The sequence below is a fragment of the Odontesthes bonariensis genome, chromosome 12 (assembly GCF_027942865.1).
Source record: "Odontesthes bonariensis isolate fOdoBon6 chromosome 12, fOdoBon6.hap1, whole genome shotgun sequence".
In the NCBI taxonomy this organism is placed as follows: domain Eukaryota; kingdom Metazoa; phylum Chordata; class Actinopteri; order Atheriniformes; family Atherinopsidae; genus Odontesthes; species Odontesthes bonariensis.
Genome location: NC_134517.1, coordinates 28,213,615 through 28,237,383, shown reverse-complemented (window position 1 = coordinate 28,237,383; position 23,769 = coordinate 28,213,615). Strand labels below are relative to the sequence as shown.

Below are 23,769 nucleotides of genomic sequence, written 5' to 3'. Positions count from 1 at the left end.
TTATCGGTGAGTAGATGAAGGTATTTGATGCCAGAAATCAGGTCCAGGTTTAAAAAGAAAAACGAACTTCTCCTTTAAGTTAATCTCCATTAAAGGAGAAACTGCATATGACTGATGAGCTCAGTAAAGTGCTCGTTTCCTGAGACACATTCATTAAGGCGATGCAAAGCACACAACACATCTGTCTGCAGGTTGAGCTTAAAGCTCACACATGCTTTTCTTTTAATGGCTCCTAAACTATCCCAATCGTCTTAGTCTGTGACTTATCATTACTCTCACATTCCTTTTGAAGCATTACGCTTCCGAGCCTTTTACAGGTTTTGATTGTTATTTGGAAATGGAAGTTTTTTTATATTCATGCATTCACAGCCATTAACAAATCCATGTTTCTGAGAAGGTTTGTATGAAAAAAAAAACCCACTCTGGATAAACCTGAATAAAGTGTTAACATGCCACAGTATCTTGGTTTCTGTTGCAGGTAGCAGATGTAGGTTCCTGAAAACCATCACAGGACCATCATAGGAAATGGAACCACTGAGATGCCTTTCTAAAAACTGCTCCTCTTGATGCGATTTCTTTTTGTGGCAAAGCAGCAGAACTAATAACAGCGTATTCCCCACCCAACCTTAGCCTTAAAATGGCCTTAAAATCCTGGCTTCATCAGCTGCTGAGTTGGTTAAACCAATGTTAAAACTCAGCTCACATTCACATGCTCTGACAGCTGTTGAAATTCCACCAAACTTTCATTTAAGAAACTAGTCGGTTATCTCGATAAATCCATCGTTTTCTGGTCTAGTTTCAGTGAACGTCGCATCCAGCTGCAATGTGCTCGGTCGTCTAGCGACATGTCCCCTCTAACATGCTGACATGTTAGCATGTTAGCGGGGGACCACAGCTCACTTTGTGCTGCAGTTTTCGTCATTTGTAGAATATGGCTGTGTTCGAAACCGCATACTACATACTTGCAAACTGTATACTTCCATACTGCATACTGATCGATCAGACAGTATGCAGAGCGTTTACTCACAATGCATTTCGCTCCTGCCCGAGCCGAAATCAGCCGGCCTGAAGCTGATTTCGCTTAAGCTCTAAACTCTGTAAACTTTAGCAACATTTGAAACATTTTCAGGAGAGAAAGTAGTCGTTTAGATCCCCAACGTGTTGAAAACCTGACAAAATACCGGCTATTTACAATTTTGTTCCCACGAATTTGGCGCTATTAAAGCTAGCCGTAGTGAGCAACGCACTTCCGGTTATTTTCACAAAATAAAATACCCGTTGCCTTTTATCATAGGGAAAGCCATTACGATACAATTGGTGCTTTTGTTTTGAAAACAGGAAGTGAACCTACCCTCGTTGTAGCTAGCGTGAAACTGCCGTTTTGACAGGAAATGACGATCGGCGACGTCACATTACGTTGCATCTTGGGTAGTTTGAGTATGAGTAGTAACCTCATGATGCATACCCAACATTTCGGAGAATCTAGTATGCATCCGGGAACTTCTCGCTGACTCAAACTCGCATACTAACTCAAAAAGTTAGTATGAGTAGTAGGAGTAGTAGGAGAAGTATGCGGTTTCGAACACAGCCCATGTTTCATTTGGCTTGACGCCCGTGTGTTTGTGTTACTTCCAAATCAATTTTTCAGACACTCTGCTGTGGACTGAGGGCGACTTTGTTTTGCGGATACGATCGAAACAAAGCAGCAAGCGGGACCGTCACAGCAGCCATCGTCACCTCTCCATCACGTTGAGCAACTAGCCGAGGTGGCAGGCGACAGAAATATCAAGAGGATGTGAGGGGAAAAATGCTGATGAGATGGAAAGAGAAGAGATGAAATGAGATCTGGAAACAGAATAAGGACAAATGGCTGCCTAAAGCAAAGATAAGGCCTAATGTGTGCACTTCACAGGAGGGCAAATACAATTTTATACCTGCAATACAGATTTGCAGCATCACATCTACTGCTGATCCAGTACAATGTAGCAGCTATCAGCAAAGGAAAGGAATACCAATGTGTACACCAGCATTCAACTGCCCATTTGCACCAAAATTAACAAGTTATTGGAAGGCATGAGGGATTTAATAGGAAATAGGAAATTGCTTGCTTGCTTGTGCACTGGCCTGGAGCTCTTATTGCCTGCTCCTATTGTAAACTCAAGCAGAGGAAAAGGACTCGGAAGGGTCGGACGCTGTGCTTTTCATGAGATGCGATGTTTCACAGCGATGCATCATCCGTCTGCACTGTTCCTGGCTCTGACAGAATCAACAAAGCTCGCAGCAGACAGAAAAACAGGATGACTTACAGATATGATTAGAATGTGTGGGTGTACGGGAGATTTGAACAAAAAAGGCAGCAGAATTGGCTTTTTCTCTCAATTTAAAAACACCTCCGACGCCATCAGAAAACAAAGCAACATTTCAGATATTTTCAGTTGCTTTCGTGCACCTCCACCTTTACATATTCAGATGTCTCCTCTTTTTTGTCCACATATCCTGTAATATTTCAATGAAACACACTTTTTTATGCTCCGAGCTGGCATAAATAAAAGATTTGGGACACATTTTTAGAACAAATTAAGTCTAGGAGCAACCCAGTATGCACTCCGTCGCCTGCTGACAGAGGCACAAAGTAGAGGTGTGACAAGAATCGTCTTATACTGCGATTTCCATGCTTTCTTTGTCTTTTGAAATTCTGTTGTGCCGAGACTTGGAGGAGGCGAACTACCCGGGAGGCTTTTTCCTTCAGCATCACCAATCCCGCCTCATCTTTTCTATTTGTTCAGCCTCAGACTCAAGGTGGCGAGCAGACATGCCGCAGTTGATTTGAAATTGATTGTGCCCTTCACAAAAGATGAAAAGGAGGCTGGAAGTACGTTCGATAATTAGGAAAAAAAGAAAAGAGAGAACAAAATAGTGCTTCTCTTATGTTAAGTTCCAAGAAACACGACTAAAAACCAGAGCTACAAGTTTGCAGGGAAGGTTTATGGGCAGTGCGTTGACCAGAGGGTTGGACTGAGTTAATAAACCTCTGCAGGATGCGTTGAGCTGTCAGGAGGCCGTAAACACAGAAATATCAGGGGTCTAATATCTCCTCAACATTTCTGGAAATTCAGACCTGCTTGAAAAAGTGTTTTCTGAGTAGCAGCCGCACAAAAACAAGCATTTCTGAAAGATAATACGACTGAACCAGATGTACCATTGTTCACATGAGTGGGTCACATGTGTGAGAAGCTTTTCAAATCGCTGGCACCCGCAGAGGAGAATAATTCAAACCTGGAACAATGGACCGGCAGGTTGTTTGGGTCATCATCATGAAACAATCTACATAAATCAGACTGGACGCTGGTTTATTTGTCCACGCTGCTTACCTGACTGACTTTAGCTGGCGTAAGAACCATGTCGAGAACTCCCGACCAGCCGGCAATCACTCCTGTCGGGACGGCGTACGCCAACGCGATCATCAGGAACCGGAGGTTGCTAAAACGGACAAAGAACATCAGCAATTAGCGCTTCTTTTACCCGTGTTCTCGGGCTGAACATCAAATAAAAAAATGCATTGTTATCACAACATCAACATGCACCGTGTTAATATCACCAACACATTTCAGAAGTCCAGACGCCCTTATTCAAGCTCTTAGGATTCCCACTTGAGTTGTGCGTGTACATCATGCATATAAACGCAGAGTTTTCCTCCTCGGGGGGTTCATTTATCCTCTCAACTCACATTACCCGAATAACTTCACGTTGAACACAAACACCCACTCTAATCCCCCTTTGCACAGATTTAAAATCAGAGCCACCTCCTCGACCAAAAACAAGGCGATCAGGGACACTAAATGAGGAAGGAACAGCAGGGCAGAGATCTGTAATGATGCTGAAGATCGCTGTGCAAGGTGAACACAGTTTAAACGCTCGACACCAAACAGTTAAGGTTGCACACATCTGCAGAAGGAACTTAGACTTAGACTTTCTTTATTGTCATTGCACAAAAAACACAGGTGAGTCTTGACAACGAAATGTCGTTACTTGGCAACGAAATGTCGTTACTTGGCTTCCGGTGAACAGCGCTAAAATTGTGAATGCTATACAGTACTATACAATAAAAATAAATAGGTATGGAAGTGCTATGTGCCAGCACTCGGAATAAAAAATAAATAAAATGCACTTGAATGCACTAAAAATTAACTAAAATGCAAAAATATTGCTAAATATTGCACTCAGCTAGTAGGGAGAATAGTCCATGGTTGGGCTGGGTGGGGTCTGTGACGATCTGGTGGGCTCTGGACAACTTCCCAGAACACCCAGCCCGTGCAGCAAAAGGATGGTTACTGCAAACAAATGCACACCCTTTCCCTTTGTTGACAATTATTCCCTTTTATTTGTGGAATGCTTTGACTGCTCAGAGGAACACATGCGGCCTGCCTCCCTGCTGCAGATGGGCCCTCATGTCCTGAGCAGCATGAGGCCACTTGGCCTTGGCGAGAGTATGGAGGGACAGTCATAAAAGCCCCGTGATGGAGCACTCTCTCTGCACCTTTTTCATTAACCTTGCCACAACAGCAGGAAATCAATATCCGAGCACTTTTATTCTTATACGTGACCTCAAACAGACAACCAAAAGTAAGCAAGCAGAGGCTGGCTGCCATGAGAGAGGACACCGTTTCCTTCCCCTTCGCATCCGACTGGTGATGAAAGGTTTCCAAAGAAGTCTCAAAAATGGTGGTGTCATCAGCTAAGTGCCATTTGTCCTCGGCCAACCCGGCTAGAGGGCAATGCGTCAAGATGACAGCTTTCAGAGCTAAAGGAAGTGTAACCAGGGAAGGAGGATCATCAGTACCCAGACACTTGGAGCTGTGAAGTATTCGCTGATCAGAATACAATAATAATTTTTGCACCACGCGTAGAGACATCCAGACTTGTAATTAGACTGCTGCTGGGGAAGCAGATGTGAACAGCTGGGAGCCCTCATTGAGCTGAAGATCATTAGCCAGTGCTCAGATCCTGGCAGGCTAAATGGATGAGCAGATACATCAATGGATAAGCATCAGGCATCCTGACTGATGAGCTGCCTGGCACCTGCCCTCACAATGTTATCATGTTTTGCAGTCCTGAATCCGCCGTCCTCGTGTCGAGGCTGACACTGAACTCATTAAGCAGATCAGGAGTCATCAAGATATGATCCATCCACTTTCCTCATCAGTGCTGGGCTGAGGCAGTGGGTTACTGAAGCAGTTTTCATTTCAGAGCAATCTGTAAATTGGAGTTAAGTTCCTAATCTGGCGTTGGATGCGCTCCACCCACAGGAAAGCAAGTATCTGTGCGACTATCGCCCCTCAAAGTGTGAGGCTACTGAACCCTTCCTCCTCCACTGTATACGTTAAGAGAACCTGGACAGTTTAGTCAATTAAATCTATAAATTCATGATGGTGATAAACTGAATTCTGGGTCAAAATGACCCAGTGAGTCAAAATATATGAAATTCTAAGGAGAAATAATCGACTTCCACGCTGCTGGCTGTGAAGTTTGGACGGGCATGTTTGGGTAAAGTGGGAGTAAGGTCCGACTCGCTGTTGGAAATACAGCTGATCGATGCACTGAGGCACAGCCAGTCAAAGAGCTGGAAAATCAAACGTTTAACTTAACTTTAGGGCTGGGCGAGTTAACTCGTTATTATCGCGTTAACGCATTAATTATTTAACGTCGTTAAATATTTTATCGCGCATTAACACATGTTTTCTTTTCTTTTCTTTTCTGGCAATTTAAGAAAAAAAATAAATTAACTACGCCACGGACCACCCCTGTTTTATTATTTATTTTATTATTGTAAAAGTCTGTTGCTCACAAGCTTTTATTTTGTAAAAGTCTGTTGCTGTCTGCTGCGGAACCGGAAAAGAAAGTAATCGGCGGATCCACCAAACATGGAGAAGGGTACGGAACTTTTACTCGGCCATTTTCATTTTAAAGTTCTTCCAGACGGCGGAGTCGACAGAACCAAAGTCATCTGTAAACACTGCCAAGTTGAATTGTCTTCTCAGCGTAGTAGTTCCAGTCTAAAATATCACTTAAAGGCAAAACACACAACTGATAGCAGCAAGTCATTCAAGGAAACAGACAGTGGAGCGAGGCTTCTACATAAAAACTACAGAAAGATGCTGATGTTAAAAGTGTGTTTGCACAACAAATGTTATGGCACTTTCATTCATATGGCAGCACATTTAAAATAAAACTAAATGCTAAAAGCTATACGCTACTTTTGAATTCATTTTTGGATTTTGCGTACAAATACGATTAATCAGGGAAATCATGTGATTAATTAGATTAAAAATATTAATCGTTGCCCAGCCCTACTTAACTTAAACCCGTTTGTCGTTGTAAGAGAGGCTCGCTCCACAACATGGAAAGTCACAAACTTCCAAGCTGAATTCCTTCGTCTCAGGACTCGTGTCCGAGCACACGTGGCCACACAGGCCTAAAAGGCGCCTCTCCCGCTCCGTGTCCAGTCGCTGAAAGGACGTAACGCTGTTGGACTGAGATACGACGCGCTGCTCAAACAGGTCACTGGAAAGCTGCCTATCACAAGTGGACCAGAAAAGCCTCTCAGCTGGATGGCCCAGTTAGGTTGGCCAGCCCACGTGCGCATCTGTCCAAACCTTTGCGTTGGCTTTCCATCTGCTCGGTGCCCGACAGGCATCTGAGGGAACCTGCACAGGATCAGGGCCCTCTGGAAGGCCTGGCGCCGTGGTGGAGCTATTTCTTACTGCGAGGGACCGAGTGCAGCCAAGCGAGCTGGACCAAATCCCCGGCTGCTTGCTGCCCAGATTTTCTTCCCTCTTCTCCAGCCTTTATTCCCCGGCCACTGCCACAGGCCTCATTCCTTTACAAGCGAGGCAAAAGGCCGAGCACTCACTCCTCGGGCAACAACGTGACGGTGTGTGGAGATAGGATGTTTCAGAATTATAATAAAGTGTCGTCCCCGTGGAGGAAAAACAGCAAATGCATTCCGCTGGCATCCAGGACCTTGTCATAATAGACCATTTCTCTCCAACTACGAGCAGCACGGGTGTCTCTGGAGAATGAACTCATGACTGACCCTGAAAGTGAGGCTGCAACAACTACATTATAGCTTAGTAATTAATCTAGAGGGAAGGCAGAGGTTTTTCTTTGATAACAACCCAAGCAGATGGCAAGTGGCAGATCCTTTCATTAAGATTCCATGACCCTCTCCGGCTCCAGATTCTGTCGCTTTAACTCCAAGACGAGAGGCACCCATCGCATCAACAAATAAGAAGCCAAACTCTGAGGATGCAGCAGTTAAGGCGGCGGCGATCCTCATCAAATAAATATGTTCCTGACTTATCTGCTGATCACAGCATTGAAGGAATGTTCTCAACAAAAAGATTGAGACGGCGTGATTCATGAAGAGAAAAGTGGGAGAGAGAACTGTCTTTCACAATCAATGCTGTTGACTGGGAAAGTGTATGGACCTATGCTAAATTAATCTCAGTTTGTAACCATGTCAAATCAATCCAGATTAAGATTTTGCAAAGGATGCATCTATCCCCCTAATCGCAGACACAAGTTCAACCCTAGTTTGTCTCCAATGTGTCTTAAATGTAAAACAGAAATTGGCACTCTAACTCACCGTCTTTGGTCCTGCCATCAGCTGCAGAAATATTGGTCTAAGGCAGTGATACTCACTATTTTTCTCACAAGAGCCACATTGGCAGAGCCAAAATCAAGGGAAGAGTCACTTTTACCACAACATACTAAAGTCCCCTTTTGCAAATATGCATTTCTACATATAAAACATCCCACAAAAAAAGAAACAACACAGCCAATACATTTTCAATTAAGACCATATTTGCCTTAAAACTGGGATGAGCTGAAGCTGGCATGCATGTCCTCGACTTTCTTCATGTTGTATTTGTAGTTTGTTGTTGTAATCATAGTGAGACATTCAGGATGAGCATGGTTTCTGTGCTGGTTTTTGCCCTTTTTTAATTAAAAACCGATCCATTGTGCCTGCATCTCGCGCTGGCTAAAGGAGCTAGCGTGCACTGTGGTCAGGTGTGACGGTGGTTTAAGCGGGCTGCGTTGCCAGGTTTAACAGTCCCCCCTTTAGGAAATACCATTAAGCCTCAATTAATACTTAATAAAAATACTTAATACTACAAAAAACGCAAACTTAATAAAAAAGTACCTAATACTGTACAGTATTCGCTGTATGTTATTTGAAAAAAATGTATTGTTATTGTTACCATATTGTTATAAGCTACTATGCGAGTGCGAGCCACCAATTAGAGCTTGAGGAGCCGCGTAGTGAGTATCTCTGGTCTAATGTCTTAACAGAAATTGAAAAGATACTGGGATTAAAGCTGGGGATGGACCCATTGTCTCTTATATCAGGCCTTCCTGCTATAGGTGTGAGGTTAACAAATCAAAGACTGTTTTGTATTCTTACATTTGCAGCGAGGAAGAATATTTTATTGCAGTGGATTAGCAATAAGGAACCAAATGTTAAGGGACGCCATAAAGGGCTGTTTGAGTTGGTGCCTCTGGAATACTTGACTTGCGTATCACATGTAAACTCCAACCAATTTTATGAGGCTTGGAAACCTTATTTGAATCACTTGGATCCCAATGTATCTTCCATTCTTTTACAGGGATTCCCTGGAAGGTCACAATAACGGGACCCATTCTTCTTTTATTTTATTTATACATTTATGTGCTTCTTTTTTTACTGTCTTTATCAATATGGATACTGATTGTGTCTAACTGAGTCATTGTGTTGGAGTTTTGTGTTTGTTTATGTTGAAAAAGGAAAATGAATAAACCCATTTAAAACCCCCGTGTGTGTTTTTTTTTACCTCAGAAGCCTGCAGATGCTGCTCCTGTAGCTGAGCCTCTGGCTGGCAGCGGCCACACTGGGAGGCACCGGTGGGCGTGATGGGAAGTAGAGCAAGACTGCTGCAAAAAGCACCGCAATCACAGCCAGTTCTGCCAGAGCACAGCGACACAGATAAAAAGAGACACGGGTGTTATTCTAAAAAGCATAAAACACTCAGACCAATATGACATTTTGAAAAGGTCAACGTGACATCTTTAAAGCCCCGTGAAGATGTCCCTGAGGTGGACATAATGGCCCGCAAGGCGAGGCTGCAGAATAAATGTAGCTGACAGAAATGATGGAATCCGGCACTGGTTGGTAACACAATTTTGTTTCTTTTGAAGAAGTAGCCCATTTCAGTTTGGTTAAAGTTTAAAGGAAACTAGAAAGAGCTGTTCCTGCGAAACAGCAGTGAGAATGCTTATGAGCTGAATGGGGATAGCTGACCATGCTAAAAAAGCTGAAAATAGTTCAATTTTAGCAGTAAAAACTGTTGCTGAGGTATTGGTTGAAGGAATTTTGTGATTTTTGTGTACTACCAAACTTAACATTGGAGTTAGTCAGAGAATTTGATCTCGGTTCAAGGCTCATAGCTAAAATTCTGTAAATGTGAGCTCTTTAGTAGTTACATTGGCTGAAAGAGGAACATTTTTCCTACATTTTAAGGTATAATTTGTTTCTCTAAATTAAACTGTATGAAAGTTAGAGGAATTTGTTTGAAAAAACTGAAAAATTTTAAACTTATCAGCACGCACTCCACTGTGTGCTCATTCATAAAAATCAAGAAGGAGCTAAATGTTCATGTTTTTGAAACTGTCATATTTCAAAATTGGCTGAAGATTTGAAAAAGCTGAAACGATTGGTAAAAGCTGAATGTCTTGTGACCCATTTAAAGTTTGAATGGTGTCTCCAGCTGAAAGCATGCAGAAGTAGTTGGAAAGAGGAGGATGATTTGGAAGAGCTGAAAGCAGTTTCCATTCATTCGAATGACGGGAAAATTTGAATAAAAGTTGAATATCTTAAAAAGTGTAAAAGTTAAAAACACCAAAAATGAAAGCAGGAATCTGCTGAAAGAGCTGAACGTTTTGATGCCAAAATTGTAGAAATTGCTGAAAGTATGCAGGAGTAGTTAGGTGCCGAAAACTGGCGGAAAAATAATAAAGAGAAACAGGAACTTAATAGTGAGAATGCCTTAAAGCATTCTCACAATGACTGCGTATGTTCTTTTGATGACCTCTGAAACTTCTGATTCACAGTACGTGACTCCTTTGTCCTTCAAAAATTAATACCATTACTTTAGATTAAAGAAAGCTGCCGCCTCAATCCATAACGCCATGCTTGTTTCTCTTTTCACCGTGCTTTTAATTTTCTGAACCAGTTAAGCGCGACAGTCCCAGCAAGCTATTTTTCAGAGGCGCAGTTATGAGGGTTACAACTAAAAGCTCTTGGCGTTCGTGCCAAATTTCCTGAACCCCCCCTTTCCTGATTGTATTTCTGTCCCCCGACGGGCGCCGACATGATGTGCCATCGATCCTCTGTGCCTTCGGAGCTTCCCGCTCTCCCTTAGTACCTGCATACATGACGAGCTGAATCCTGTCTCGGATGGAGGTGTCGGAAACCGCCGCTGCCATCGTGGTGCCCGCTAGGGAGTCGTTTGGAGCTGGAACGACCAGAGGCCCGACGATGAAGGACGTGGCGCCTCCCAGGTAGGAGAAGAGCGAGGCCACGGCCGTCGCTGTGGCTCTCTGGTCAGGGGCGAACCAAGTGGTGGAGAGAAAGGGGCCGGCGCTCATTATGGTTGGCCCCGCCAAACCGTTTAGAAACTGACCTCCGTGTATCAGCCTGTAACAGCAAAGACAGCAAGTGAATGTAAATGTACTTTATTTCTACAGCCCTTTAGAGACAATCCTTTCGGTGTACCAAAGGGCTTTACAGCAGGTAATAAATAAAGAGAAGAAGAATAAAAACAATAAAAGAACAGTGAAAGCAATAAATACAACAAAATCAAATAAGATAATAGTGTCATCATACCACTGGGTATTAAAAGCAATCCTAAATAAGTAGGTTTTTAGCCTAGATCTGAAGAGGCCCAGGTCAGAAATAAGACGCAGCTGGACGGGGAGCTTATTCCAGAGCCTGGGGGCAGCTTTGGGAAAAGGCTCGCTCACCCCAGGGTTTGTATTCTGACCTGGGCACTTCCAGCAGAAACTGATCTGTTGACCTCAGAGCTCTACCAGGACTGTTAAAAGCTCAGATAAATACGATGGGGCAAGGCCGTTAAGAGCTTTAAAAACCAACATTAAAAGTTTAAAATCAGTTCTATAAAGGACAGGAAGCCGATGGAGGGAGTTAAGAACAGGAGTGATGTGCACACGTCTGTTGGTGTTGGTTAAAGACGGGCAGCAGCGTTCTGCACCAGCTGAAGCTGAGAGAAGACTGGGAGACGCCCACATAAAGCGCATTAAAATAGTCTGACCTTGAACTTATTAGGGCATGGATGGCTTTCTCAAGGTCATGACAACTTAAAAACATTTTAACTTTGGCCAAGAGACGCAGCTGGAAAAAACTAGTCCTGACGACATTGTTGATTTGTTTGTCCGACCTCAGATCAAAGGTCAAAGGTCACTCCCAGATTTCTGACGGTTGAACTAAGCTTTGAAGACGAGGTGCCAAAGCCGGCCGTCACAGTGTCCCCAAACACAATGAGTTCAGTTCTGTCATCATTTAAATGACGAAAATTTTGGGCCAACAGTTACAGCCAAGTAGAAGTTACAGATCTTCAGGATAAACAACAAACATATTAAAATCGTATATATTGTTTTTTGTTTTTTTTATTATTTTTTCATTATTATTTATTTATTTAGTCATTTATTATAATTATTATTAGTTAGTAGCAATGTTCCCTTTAATTTTTCACATGTCTGGGCATACACACAAGTTCCCTGAGCACACTGAGGACCACTGTGAGCAGCATCAGATGTGCACGCTGTGGCCACACACCTGTATCACACCTGTTCAAAACCTTGGATCATAGCAAGTTACATGGCTTATTAAAGGAATCAAATCACAGCAGCAATTTTCATTAGTTTACTTTTAATATAAGCGATGTGGCCCACTTAAAATGAAAAAGACAAAAATCTTGTTGTTCATGAGATGTGTGGTATGTTATCTGTTATATGTGAGCAGGGCACGCTGTCAGCTGGAGGATGCCACCAAACACAGCTTTATAGTTAACATCATTTTCCTCCCTGTATTTAATATATATGACTAGCGTTTTATGTACTGATATATCTGTGCTCTCATCTACTATCAGGGTATGCCAGGGTGCATTTTTAACACTGCACATAGTCTTATTCTGCACCATCTCATTGATTGAGTTCACAAATTCAAAGGCATAGTTTTTGCTTCGCCAGCTTTCTGGTTTACTCACATACTTTTTGCCATGTGATTATGGATTTGTTGAACTGACAGCATTGATGCATTCATTTTGATGGCAAGTAAAATATTGTCAATGAGAACTTTAACTTGCACGGGGTCAGATTTTGTTTTGTGGGACAGCTCGTTCCTTTTCTCTCGGTCTTTTGCGCTCTCCCGCAATAATGTAGCAATCCCCTGTCTCATCTTGAGTCTTCGTACAATTCCAAAAGCTTTCAAATTACTTTTCTGCTGAATGTGACGCTCGAGGTAGTCCAACTTCCACTGTACTGTTGTTAGCTAGCTAACCTGCACGGCGCCTCTGGGCAGGGCACATATGAAAGCACTATCAATGCTCTGATTGGCTGCATAGCGTAAGTAAACCATATCGTATCATTGGCTGAACACCTGTCACTCACTGCGTTACATTGAAAAATGGTACAGAAAAACATTATGTCTGGTATTAGATATTAATTAATACGTTTATGGAGAATTTTATTTTATGCGCTACATAGATTTTCTTGTGCGCTGAGAATGTGCGAGCAGCTTAGAGGGAACATTGGTTAGTAGTAGTATTTTTTATTAGAATTGGTATTATTGTTGTTATTAATATACAATCATTGTAAATATTAATAATTTTTTTGAGCTACTTGACTAATTTGAATTTCCCCCATTGGGGGATGAATAAAGTATTTTTCTATTCTGTTCTCGAGTCACGTTTCTATGAGCCCGAGTGGATCTGCAACAATCCTGAAGAGACTCGGCCTTAAACCTGCCCACATGTGAGATTTCAGGAGGACAAAATGTCTGACGGCTGTCGCACATTTTAAACGAGTTCTGCAGGAAAACGGGTTTCCTAAGATACTCGTCACTGTCATTCTGTCCCTCTGATTGGGAACACAGTGACAGGATTCCAGGTTTCAGGCAGGATGTGCCTCACTGTATCATCACACTGTATCTGACACACGGATGAGAGGCAGTCAAAACGAACACGGCTCCAGCAGCGAGCATCGCGTCGGTTTACTTACGACGTTTGAAATAAACAAATCAAGACACGCAGTCAAGAAGGATTTGATTTGAAAGTGACAGGTGGAGGAATGAAAATAAGGTGTAATTATCTCGGGGGGGGATTAGAGCTACAAGCTCTCCCGAGAGAGTCAAAGTTTCAGTGGCACTTTTGCACCTTGAGACGGAGCCGAGCGAGACAGATGTATTCTGATACATTCCCAGAGCCCTCACCACCCTCACCCCCTTCCAGACCTGTCTGCCTGAGACAGCCGGCCGCTGGAGACGGCTCACGGCTGATTGATTGTCTGTAAGCGCAGTAAAGACACCATTCATTCAGAGTCGGCTCGGCGGGGGGAAAAAGGAGGGGAGAAGAGAGGCAGGAGGCAGAGAAAGAACAGAACAGGGAAGATATTGTGCTAATTCTGAGCTTTGGGTATTCAAAAAATATCCAGTCAGTTTTCTACTTGACAGCCGAGACTCCCTGCTGATCGTCACTGAAGATGAGCAAACAGACTATAGAGGTGAACATGTAATCTTTGGAGTTTAATTAAATCCAATTCAAGATGTTTTTAAACACCAAAGTAGATTAAATGTGTCGTTCGTTATGCGAGTTAAGTCTTAAAATTTAATGTTGCACGACGAGAACACAAGACAGACGGTTCAAATTCAAAATGTCTGTTTGAATTTAATAATAAAAAATTGCTTGAGATTCATTCGTGCCATTGTAAAACCAGATTAGAAACATCAGCAGCATTTATTGTGACACATCTTAGCATTTAAAGAGAGATTAGAGTCCTCCGCATGCTTCCAGCTGACAGGAGTCCGCCGCCTCTCGGCTTCTCGGGTCACAGCAGCCGTGGTCAGCGACAGACAGACCGGAGAACTCGTTCACCCCATATGTTCCTCCCACATGTCCAACCTACACACCAGCACCTCCTAAAACGCTCCTTACTTTTTACTCAACCCACTCCTTCGTTCTCTCCAAGTTTCTTTGCAAGTGTCTCCGACCTTACTTCCACTTCTACTGCGAGTCGTCAGCATCTGACCTGTGGCCTGCAGCACAGAACGACCCGGTTGGCGTTGTTTATCAGAAGCATTATCGGGGCTTCTGATCCGGTCATCCATTTCCTTTGCTAGCTTCATTGTGTGCGACTTAGAGGTGTCGGTCATCGTATTGTTGTGTTACAGACTCACAACAACGTGAGGATGCAAACCTCTGCTAACGTGTTCACCAGCTACAGTATAACATAATATAAAACCTTAACTTTGGAACAGAAACGCTCCTGATCCAGTGAAGTAGGCGTTGGAAGTCAGAGCGCCGAGTCTGTTCAGTGTCCAGCAGGGCTGGGGGGGGGGGTTTCATCGCATCGCTATTCGGACGATTCTGAACCGATTCACAAACGTCCACATTTCGAATATTTAAATAAAGTAATACGGACGGTTCTAAAATGCGGAACTAAGAAGAGCGGTACGCGTCCTCTAGGGCTGAGCAATTTTATCGATAATGTGATATATATCGATATTTATTTTCCTGATAAAGTATCGATTTTTCAGCCACGAGAATCGATTTTTTTTTCCTCTCTTTTTATTTATTTATTTTTTTTAAGCAAACTTTATTGAAAAGTCAGACGTTACAATTAGTGAAAACACAGAACATTAAGGCAGAGATGGGGACTCAAGTCACTGTGACTTGGACTCGAGTCGACTTGAGTGGCTGTTTTGATGACTTGTGACTTGACAAAAAATAAAAGACTTGAGACTCGACTCGGACTTAGAAGTTAAAGACTCGGCACTTGACTTGAGACACGATGACTTGAATGACTTGAGAGTTATTCAGTCCATGTTTTCAGTTTGAAAATAAAATTAATAAATTAATTTAAAAAATAACATTGATTACCCGGTGGGAGCACAGGCTGAGAATGGCGTCATGATTGTATCACTACCCTGTCAATCAGTCATGCCCTCTCTACATACCTTACGTGTTTATTGGAGAGAATAAACTCATATCAGATGTATCAACATGTCCGCAGGAGGGGGACCGAAAGTCGTTGTCTTCGGCTTTTGTAATCACCATTTTGACGGCAAAAGACGAACAGCACAGTGCAAGACATGCAACATCAACATCTCGGACAGCCAGACGACAACTTCCAACTTTGTTCGTCATTTGAAGATCCATTCTGACCAGTAAGTGCTCGTCAAATTAGCTAATATTATCCTGTTAGCCTAGTCGGTAGTTAGCTAACGTTAGCTTGATATGGTACGGGGTGGACAGGTTGGACACATAGGCCGATGATGTTTACTGACAGTTACTTATATCTTTGTCTTTTCACTTTGTTAAGATCAGATTCTGCAGGTAAAATTGCAATAATAAGGTGACTTGACTTTGACTTGACTTGACCAAGAAAAAATTACTTGGGACTTACTTGAGACTTGAAAGCTAAGACTTGAGACTTGCACATGTGTGACTTGGTCCCATCTCTACATTAAGGTAATACAATACAATGCCAGGGGGTCACACTATACAAAACAGTGATAAATTAGTTCATAAAAATGTTGTATAAAGTACATAGCTCTCATGTTTGTTTCTATTTGTCTGGCTGTGTTGTCCTTCCAGTTCAAAGGTCGGACCACTGGTCCAATCAGCGACGATTCATGTCAAATCACACCGTCCCTTTTTTTTAGAAAAGCGTATCGAATCGTATCGTATCGTTGGCTGAATACCGTGTATCGTATCGTGAGATTAGTGTATCGCTACAGCCCTAAAGCGCACCAAGAGCGGACACGCCACACATAGGAAAACAAACATGGCTGACCGCAGCCACCCACCTCGCCGTGAGATCCGAACAGCTCCTTCCAGTTGAAAAGCAGACGTGTGGAAACACCTCGGCTTCTACAACGGCGGCGGCGGAAGCGAACTGGACAAGAACCGCGTTATTATGATGTTTTCAAAGGGAAAATATGATGTTGTCTTTTATTTTCTACATCTGCTGCGGAGGCTCCGGAGCGCCGCCGCCGTGGCGGAGCCGGTGGAAGCGACGTCATTGGTTGGAACTGAAACGTTTCAGCTCCGCTGCCGTGCTGGAGCACCGATGCAACAATCTGGTGGAATTTAGGGGTTAACTCGATTCCACCCGACGTAACTTTCCAGTTTGCACGCATTTCCGTTAGTTTATTAAAATTTAATAGAAATGAATTCAACTCTTGTTTCTTATTACAAATTGACTGTTTTCCAAAATTGCAAGTTATGAATGTTTATTCAGTGAGACAAAAAGTGCATCAATGTACAGAAATTAAAGACCCGTCAATAATCGAATCGTAGCCCCGGAGTCGTAATCGAATCGTGAGGTGCCCACAGATTCCCAGCCCTCATGTACAGAGGCTCCTAAAGGGTTAACCCCACCTAAAAAATGAGTTATATCACAGTGTTATCCTCTATTTGGCAGGGCCGATGTGTCACTTGTTTAATTATGATGAAGCACTTGAACGTCATGCAGATGGCGCCATGACACTAAATCTGTATTTCAACAGAGGACATATTCTAATTTTCAGAGTGTGTTATGTAACTTTTTGAGAATTTAAAAGACGTTCTTGCCCTCGGGGACTCATTCTCGTCCAAAACTGCCTGAAACAGCAGCCAAAGACCCCACGCCTTTTCGCTAGTTTGGCACGCCTCAAACACAGAAAAAAGCATTTTATGAACATTAAAGCATGAACTAAACTAAAGAAAATCACAACTAGTGAATCAAGACAATGTGGATTCCTTAATCTGTTTTTTTTTTGCTAATATTCTAATGATCTTTTCTGAGCTTTTAAGTGTCATAAATATTGGCTTTCTATTTGTAAAATATTTGCTTTTGAGCTGTACAACTAACTATTGTTTTACGAGCTCTTGGCGTTGTATAATAATTATAATGTATAATCTTAAACTGTCAGATATATAATATTTGGCAACGTTTTGAAATTTTTCTGGACTAAAACACAAATATCTTTTCTCTTACTCTGTTCATTGTAAATAAATTTTTCATTAATTTGGCATCAGTTTTGTGTGAAATTGTGACATAAAACAAACGTATTTGAATTAATAAAAATCTATCATTCGAACGGGGACTGAGGGGGGGGCTATCAGAACTTGACAGCTTTCTAAACTTAGTTTTCTAAAGTTTGGTCAGTGCCCTGCTTCTCTTCAGATTAGATCAGAGGATAGATGGGACCAGGAAAATATCTCTAATATGACGAGTGATGAGGATGGATGGCGCCTAACGGACGGATGAGAGGTCACATGAGGGAGCTGCTCTGTGGCTGAAGGGGAAAAGAGAAGGAACGGAGCGGCTTTTTTCCAACCAGCAACGATTAATCACTATTGATGATCCCTGTCGGACTGGATCTGATTGAGATTGAGATACGGAAACCTGTACTGTGCCAAAAAAAGACCCGTTTCAGCCATCACAAAAGGGCGAAGCCAATTCTACTCATCACAGTGGTGCAACAGCCTGCTGTGGGATCCACCGTGCGCCCTCACGGCCAATCAGACTGCCTGGATGAGTCAGGATCCACCTGATTGACATGTTCTAGTCAAACAGCTGCTCTCTTTGTTAATGCATCAGACGGATGGAGAGAGATTCAGATGGTGAGAGCACGCAGTGAATGCATTAAAACACAAGAGAATGAGAAGGGGAACAAGTCGACCTCTCTGATTTGAGAGAATAATTAATCACAGCCAGGTCTAATCAGCGACCACTGATGCGACCGATGATCCTGGCTTGAACTGCAAAAAAACCGCCACACACAGAAGAGAGGAATTTCTTTCCCACCGGTCAGTGAATTCCAAGAATAGAGCTGATAAACTGAAAACAAAGGGGCCGTTTTGCTTCCTCCAGGGGTTATCGTGAAGGGAAGTAAGTGCCTTTCAGAAATGAGAAGGTGAGTGGAACAAAAAGACTCGCAGGGGGAGTTTCAAACCTGGATAACGGTCGCCGCTGGAGCAGGAAACTGAGCTCAGTGCAGACTGGACTCAGGTGCTTTCATGTTTACCTTTCCTTCTTTCATCTAAACTCGGACCTAAATAGGTTCGATACAAAACAGTATAAACAAGTTTATAGGACGCAGCACACTCTGCAGCCACTAAACAAAGCTCCTACAGTCCGTTAGCACACTACAGCAAAGCAAAGACTGACATCTACTGGTGAGCCGTGGAACTGCACCATGCCCGTCCCTTCCTCTGATAATCCATTGAAAGAGCTGTGGCCTATTACATTTAGCATGGAAATCTAACTGAACTGTGTCACACTAACATTAGCTGTGTGATTAGTGTTATCTGAGCTTTCTGAACTGCAAATCTAAAGAGCTGAAGGTCACGGTAACTGCAGAGAGAAACGGCGGGCAGCTCCGACAGCCCATCAGACACTAAGAAATGATGGATGCCGTTGTTCAGGCTGCACTAGAAACGACTGGAGAGACATTTCAGTGATCAGATCGTATCCGATTATTTGGGGAGTTTGGGAGCAAAGTGAAGCCTTTAGCCTGTTTATCGTGTTCTTTAAGCATCATTTATGTTGGTGGCGAAGGTAAAAAAATAATGCAGCAGAGCAGTTGATAACGTCTACTGGCTCAGAGCTCTCTGCACTCAAATGAATCATCTACAGGATGAGCACTGCAAATAAAATGTAATGATTAGGTATTAATTTACTGATGAAATTAACACCATCTATCATTCCGAGGAACACCAAATTGAGACCATTTATTAAGCAGGACACATCCAGGGAAATGCAGCTCTCTGACGTTTAAAGCCTTCTTTACAACTTCAAAGCTACAGCACAGCTGTAAGAAAAGTCTCCTTTTTGCTACTGTATTTCTATCATAGGTAGGAAAATCCAGCTGTTCCTGCCATATGTGGCCTAAATCAAAGTAAACAGCCACTGAAAATGGCCGTTTTTAGGGTCGTGCTGTGCTGTTACGCAACACAAGAATCTATAGGGGATCAGCAGGTTGTGATAATCAGTCTTCGTGTGTACAAAACAAGTTAGCAGGAGCTGGTGTGAAAGGTCATCTCTTTTGATTAAAAGGCATTAATGAAGCATGTAAAAACAGCAGCAACAACATTTCACTTCAACCTCTATATTAATTTCAAACGTAGGCACTTCTGTGATTGTAGAATATCAGCTTCCTAATTTTCATTAAGGGAAGCTTTTAAATTACTTAAATCTGGCCTATAATCACTCAGCTAATCTTACAACAGCCCCCCGAGACACAAAAGGAAAGAGATTGAGGGACTAAAAGTGATCCGTGACTCATCGCATGGAAATACATTTCCTCTATTCACTGATATTCCATAATACACTGCCTCATTGTGGAGCCCAATAGGAATTATCAGAGAGATTGCCTATTCAGTGGAATTACACTTTTATAGGAGGCACATGATCAATTCTGAGCTCCTGCATTGAGCTAACAAGTAAGACTGAGGGTAAGGGGGGCGTTTTCCAATGAAGCTCTGCTCATGTACTGTCTGAAAAGGACGGTAAGGACACAGAAATTGTAAAGAATTCTCACAATGTTGAGCTGTCTTTCAGAGAAACTGAGTTCTATGGCAGCCAATTTCATTCACACTGTCCCTCCATGCAGCAGCTGTTTTCCTACAGAGAATAAAAAGGACCAGGACCCTGACTAGAATCGTATAAATATAGACTCTTAAGAGCCACTCGATAATACTGCAGCTACAGTCGTGCAGCGGATGGTTTTATTCTGACAAAATAAGGGACAAGATGAAAACCTGCTCTGTACATCAACTGGTTGAATCAGTTTGCATATCTTTAATTAAAGATCACTGGTATGGCATGAAGAGAACCCTATATGAGCAGATATCAGGGCGTCTGAAGCCACCAGCAGGTGTAAAACTCCTTCTTTCTGTTCCTGGGAGCATATATCAGGGCGTCTGAGGTCACCAGCAGGTGTAAAACTCCTTCTTCCTGTTCCTAGGAGCATATATCAGGGCGTCTGAGGTCACCAGCAGGTGTAAAACTCCTTCTTCCTGTTCCTAGGAGCATATATCAGGGCGTCTGAAGTCACCAGCAGGTGTAAAACTCCTTCTTCCTGTTCCTAGGAGCATATATCAAGGCGTCTGAAGTCACCAGCAGGTGTAAAACTCCTTCTTCCTGTTCCTAGGAGCATATATCAGGGCGTCTGATGTCACCAGCAGGTGTAAAACTCCCTTCTTCCTGTTCCTAGGAGCATATATCAGGGCGTCTGAAGTCACCAGCAGGTGTAAAACTCCTTCTTCCTGTTCCTGGGAGCATATATCAGGGCGTCTGAGGTCACCAGCAGGTGTAAAACTCCTTCTTCCTGTTCCTAGGAGCATATATCAGGGCGTCTGAGGTCACCAGCAGGTGTAAAACTCCTTTGTTCCCCTTTGTTCGAAAGTTCCTCATTTAATGAATCGTTCCGATTTTCATTTCAAAAGTACGTCACTCCTTAAGATGACTCCGCCTCCTCTGCTAAGCCCCGCCCACTCACATCCACCCTGCTGGACGGATGAAGCCAGCTTCCCCCCCAGCAACCACTTTTCATCCCACTGTTTTAACAATTTGGTCCAGTTCAACGCTGGACCAACAGGTGTTTTGACCAAAGCCGTTTCACACAACTCAATACGACCTCGGAAATTTGCGTCAAATTGCTAAAAAAGGGCATAATATGTAACTTATGTTGATAGCACGTTGGATGGACTGATTGGTTGGGATGACAAAACATTCAGTCTTACAGAAGTTTAGCTGAAGGTTGGATTGTTTTATCCATGTAATTATGTCAGAGAGCCAAGCTGAGATGTGTGGGGCCATTTTGAGAGCATAGAGAGCATAAAGCCCTCAGTATGCTATCCGTCAATCCGTCTCCGTGGTCACGGAGAGGCTTTAAACCTAAGTTCTCCGTCGGGATGTCGGATACTTAAGGCAGTTCACCTCCCGATCAGTAGGCGATGCTGCGCTAAACGACCCAATCTGGCGACGTCTATGGTGAAAGTGGTTGATTGATTGTTCATCTTCCGGCTCCGTTCGACTCCTCACAGTGAACGATGGCGACCGAGAGAGAAAGACTTTTGTTTGAGTTGGAGCTTATCGATTTTAAAATGCAAATAATTTTGACCAAATGTTGACCGGCCACACAGTAAACTCTTTCAAAAATGGCGGTGTTGTTGTTGGGAGAGGAAGGAGCTAAACTGGAAAAGTGATTGCGGAAATGATGTTGTTAGCCAACCAATCACAACCCTTTCGGTCTCCGTCGCCTCGACGGATAGATACGAATTTTGGTTGACGCACGCAAGCGACGGTCGTCTCCGTTGACGACCATAAATCAGCCTTAAGAGTGATGGCTGTGTATCAACTGCATAGCAATATTACAAGAAGCCATGCAAGTGGATGACAAAGCCTGAGGAGTTGGTGTATATTGTAAAGAGAAGGGGTCCCAATACAGAGCCTTGGGGCACCTCGATAGAGACGAAGTTGTGATGGGCCAGTGGAGTGCTACGACACTTTGAAGCAACACTGGGTGAGATATGATTCAAACCACCTTAGAGAGGACAGGTGGCATTATTTACTGCCTCACCTGCTGCAGAGAACAATGAGACCCCGGAAAGGGCCACAGCTCTTGATGCCTTTAGGAGCTCTGTTATTGACAATAGAGCAGCAAACTGATCTGGATCAAGGTTGTTCCACAAGAGGAAGACAAGAAAATAGTTTGAAAATGACCCTTTCCAACCTTTGGTGATGGAAACTGAGAGGAATGGAGGCAGCAAGACTGGTTAATGGTTCTGGACTTAGGCTTTTTAAACACAGGTGTTACCCTAATCCTCTTTAAACGGTGCCTGAAACATCCCAGAGGCCAGCGGAGCCCTTTTATGACATGTGTAAATGTTGGTTCGGTGGTCGGAGAGACGAAGGTCCAACAAACATGTTGGCCCGCAGTGAGTCTGACACCGTTCCTGACCAACAGCTGAGCGTGGGGGCAGGGAGTCACCACTACATGCTGCTATCTTTAACCACGCCAGCGTCTGCTGACACAGATGTGTTCTCTGAAGGTTTAAGTGACACTCTTACTTCATCGGTGGCCAAATACCTGCAAAAAACATTGAAATTCCCTCTGTGTTTAGCTCCACATTCAGAGCAAATGAACAAATATTAGCTTGTTTAAGCAACATAAAAATGTACTTCACATCAGTTTGGAAGCGGCTTTTTGTGCGAATATGTAGCTATCATTTTCAATAATGATTGATGCAACTATTATGACCCACCAATCACTGTTTATTTGTCTTTAAAAAGGTCAGAAAAATCACACCACAGGAGCACAAACATCACTTTCCAGAGCTTAATTCTGTGTTTAATCCAGTTTTAGCTGTGCCGAAACCCCAAAATATTCACTTCATTGCCATGCATGACACACATTCCCCATAAAAGCTCAAATAATTCATCAAAAAAGTGACTGTGCAACCTACATCTCACATCATGCCAAACTCATCAGATAAAATTTTAAAAAAAAGGTCCGAACTGAGGCTAGTAGCTCTCTTTCTGAATAAACTGATGCACATGGTCGGATCTAAATTGCCTGAGGCGGGCGGTTAAAAAAGTTTGCCTAATAAATCAAATTATGCTAAATATGGACAGACTCTGACAGCCCTGAGGCTCATGAGTCCCTCTCTGCCTCCCTTCCAAACTTCATCATCACATTCGCCCCGCCCGAAGAACCATCTGCGACCGTAATGTTTGCAGGCGTCTTACCATCGTCTGAGATTGTGGTCCGTCAGCGGGATGCTTCGTAGGGCCGCTCCGAGCAGCATGAAGAGGGCCGAGAGGAGCAGGGACGCCCGTAAACCTGGAAAACACAAGATACAATCAAGGAAAAGAAGAAAAAAGATGGAGGTCGAGGTCACCAACCTAGATTTAAAAATCAGAAGTCGTACCTAAACTAAATCCACACCAACCCCCGAGAAGACTTCCTATTGCTTTACATGTAGAAATTTAACCCACATTCTTCCATTTTTCAGTTTAATGCCGACTGATTCGCCGCCTCGGCAGGATTTCATATCAGCAGATGGATGTTTGAGTTATTCAGCCCTAACTAAAGGAAATAAACTTTATCCCTACAAAACAACCCAGTTTAACAGCTTTAAAAACGACCACACGGGTGCGTTAAAGGGTTATAAAAAGTGCTTCTGTCGATGGACGTTCATTTTTCAACGCTTTAAAGGGATAGTTCGCCTCTTTTGACATGAAGCTGTATGACATCCCATACTAGCAATATTATTTATTAAATTTGACTTACCCCCTACTGCATCCTGTGAGCCGAGTTCCAGCCTCGTTTAGGCGTTGATGAAAGTAGTCCGGCTAGTTGGCTGGGGTTTAAAAAATAAAGCAGTTTGCTTCTCAAAACAATATTCGTTCAAAAGAGTAATACATTTGCATCACAAAATCATTCTC

The 23,769-nt window shown here is 43.0% G+C and overlaps 1 protein-coding gene across 2 annotated transcripts in view; it reads right to left on the bottom strand.

Moving 5' to 3' along the window:
• The window catches only part of slc49a4 (solute carrier family 49 member 4), a 60,079-nt gene that overhangs the window by 32,415 nt on the left and 3,895 nt on the right, over window positions 1-23,769 (bottom strand). For both annotated transcript variants that reach the window (XR_012772560.1, XM_075479973.1), the window contains exons 2-5: window positions 23,071-23,164; window positions 10,461-10,732; window positions 8,871-9,000; window positions 3,372-3,480 (exon numbers count right to left, since the gene is read on the bottom strand). Coding sequence is in view for 1 of the 2 variants with exons in the window: in XM_075479973.1 (XP_075336088.1) it covers window positions 3,372-3,480; window positions 8,871-9,000; window positions 10,461-10,732; window positions 23,071-23,164 (605 nt within the window). In the remaining variant the exon portion in view is untranslated. The remainder of the gene's footprint in view (window positions 1-3,371; window positions 3,481-8,870; window positions 9,001-10,460; window positions 10,733-23,070; window positions 23,165-23,769) is intronic.